The following is a 2,500-nucleotide window of genomic DNA, read 5'->3' on the forward strand; positions in this document are numbered from 1 at the left end:
TAATCATCAAGATCAAGGGAAACACAAAGGCTGCAGCCAGGCCACAGGGGCGTGTCGGTTACAGCGCCGCGCTATATAACACCGCGGCGCCACTCCTCGACAGTCACTGCTGCTGCAGCTCCCCATCCGCCATGTCCCTCAAGGTGCGCCTCTCTTAGCCACGGTGGCTGATGTCTTAACCCTCACTCTGGCGTCACAACTCTCACTCTAGTGTCACAACTCTCACTCTGGCGTCACAACTCTCACTGTGGCATAACAACTCTCACTGTGTTCACTCCTCATCTTGTCTCCTTCTCTGCGTCAGGTTGTTGTTGCCGTGCTGTCCACTCTGGCGGTCGCCGCCCTCGCCGCCCCCAGCAACCTGCCGAGTTACCACGCCCCAGCACATCCTTCACCTTCCTACCACGCCCCTGCTCACCCCGCGCCCTCATACCACGCTCCCAGGCCGTCTTACCACGCCCCCGCCCAGTACGCTGACGTAAGTCCGTCTGTCACACTAGCTTCTCGTCTGGTGCACACTAAGTCTTAATCAACCGCCTTGCAGCTGTTGGCGACGCGGGACTGTTGTCCTGTACAGACCGCCCCGCCCCGCCCTGTGCCACAACGTTCCGTGGCCGCTGATCCTCAAAAGTGTCCTTCCTTCCCAACGCAGGTCCCACCACAGTACAACGCCCAGTATGCCGTCAAGGACGACTACAGCGGCAACGACTTCGGTGCCCAGGAGGCGCGTGACGGCTACAGCACTCAGGGCTCCTACCACGTACTGTTGCCCGACGGCCGCCTGCAGCGCGTCACCTACCACGTGGACGGCGACTCAGGCTACGTAGCCGAGGTGACCTACGAGGGAGAGGCGCAGTACGGCCACGCCCCATCCTACGGCCACGCTCCTGCTCCTTCCTACGGCCACGCCCCCGCTCCTTCCTACTCTCCCAGGCCAGCCTATGGCTAAATCTAAGGTACCCGGCACCCTGAGGCCCGCCTCTAGGTCTTTGCGATCACCATGAACCAAATACTCATTGGATGGAAGGACGGCGCCGCGTTTCCGAGAGGCAGCCGTGATAAGGGCCGCTCCGAGCCCGCGGCCCGTCCTTCATTCCTTCACTCCCGCCCCTCCCTCCAGGGCGCCCTATGGAGGATATTTATACTTCCCAAGCAATAAACGAAATGTGCTCCTCTCAATGCTTCTCTTTCATTCTTACATGCAAAATTTGTGATTTGACCATATTCTCTCTCTCTCTCTCTCTCTCTCTCTCTCTCTCTCTCTCTCTCTCTCTCTCTCTCTCTCTCTCTCTCTCTCTCTCTCTCTCTCTCTCTGCATCCATGAGTTCATCCCCCCTAACTTTCCTTCTGGGCTAATTTGATTATTACCATTATGTAATTCCTTGTTAGAATGCTGTAATTGTTCATGCTCTAATCTTTCCGGTCCTATAATCTCTCTCTCTCTCTCTCTCTCTCTCTCTCTCTCTCTCTCTCTCTCTCTCTCTCTCTCTCTACGTATCTATCTATCTATCTATCTATCTCTCTTTCTCTTAACCCTCTTATTCATCTGTGCTTAATTATCTCTTTATCTTCTTTCCTGTATATAGATTTTACTATTTATTATCTCTTTCTGTTTGCCTCTCCATCTCATTATCTCACGATTTTGTCAAATTGTTTATATATATATATATATATATATATATATATATATATATATATATATATATATATATATATATATATATATATATATATATATATATATATATATATATATATATATAGCTATGTATTGATCTATCAGTCCATCTCTGTATCCATCTATATTCTTTTCACGTTGTCTATCGATCTACCTATCTATCTGTTAATATGTCTAACTACTTTATCTATATATCGCTGTCTAAATATCTACCTATCTATTGTTTTTCAATAATCTCTAGTTCTCGTCAACCTTTTTTATATGAATTAGCCAACTCATTCTTCACTACATTCATAACAGGGAGAGTGGAAAAAAATAAATAAAGACAGAAAAAAGAACGTCCACTCAATGCAACCCTCCTTCTCTCTATCATCCAAACAAATCTACAGAAGATGAGAGACAAAAAAACAACGTTAGCCGATATAGCTTCAGGCACATCTTGATACTCTTCTATCTACTTACCCCTCTAACTATCTATATACACACCTCTATCTATGTACCGACTGACACTTAAAGATTCACAACCATTCGTGAGTAATCCATTAATGATAAAGTACAGAAGGAAAAGCGAAGGAAGAGATGAAAGAGAAATAAGACAGTAAGAAAGAAAATGGTTCTCTTTACTATACGTGTGGTTATGTAGGTGGGTTGAGATATTGATGGAGTGACGATACGACAGAACTAAGAAAATTGAAGGTGCAAAAAAATCATCGGGAAAAAGAGAGAAGTAAGACATATGACTGTAAAAATAAGGTGGTTTTCTTTACTTTAATTGTGGTTACATGAGTGGGTGGGGGACATGAATTTAGAGAGAAAATGAAG

At 46.2% G+C, this 2,500-nt stretch overlaps 1 protein-coding gene across 1 annotated transcript; it reads left to right on the plus strand.

The window, feature by feature from the left end:
• The first annotated feature begins 60 nt into the window (after positions 1-60).
• LOC123502192 (cuticle protein 7-like) lies at positions 61-1,175 on the plus strand. Its single transcript, XM_045251432.1, has 3 exons — positions 61-143; positions 305-478; positions 653-1,175. The coding sequence occupies exons 1-3, from the start codon at positions 132-134 to the stop codon at positions 947-949; spliced, it is 483 nt and encodes a 160-aa protein (XP_045107367.1). The 5' UTR covers positions 61-131; the 3' UTR covers positions 950-1,175.
• Positions 1,176-2,500: the final 1,325 nt, after the last annotated feature.

This window comes from Portunus trituberculatus, chromosome 10, assembly GCF_017591435.1.
Source record: "Portunus trituberculatus isolate SZX2019 chromosome 10, ASM1759143v1, whole genome shotgun sequence".
Classification (NCBI taxonomy): Eukaryota; Metazoa; Arthropoda; class Malacostraca; order Decapoda; family Portunidae; genus Portunus; species Portunus trituberculatus.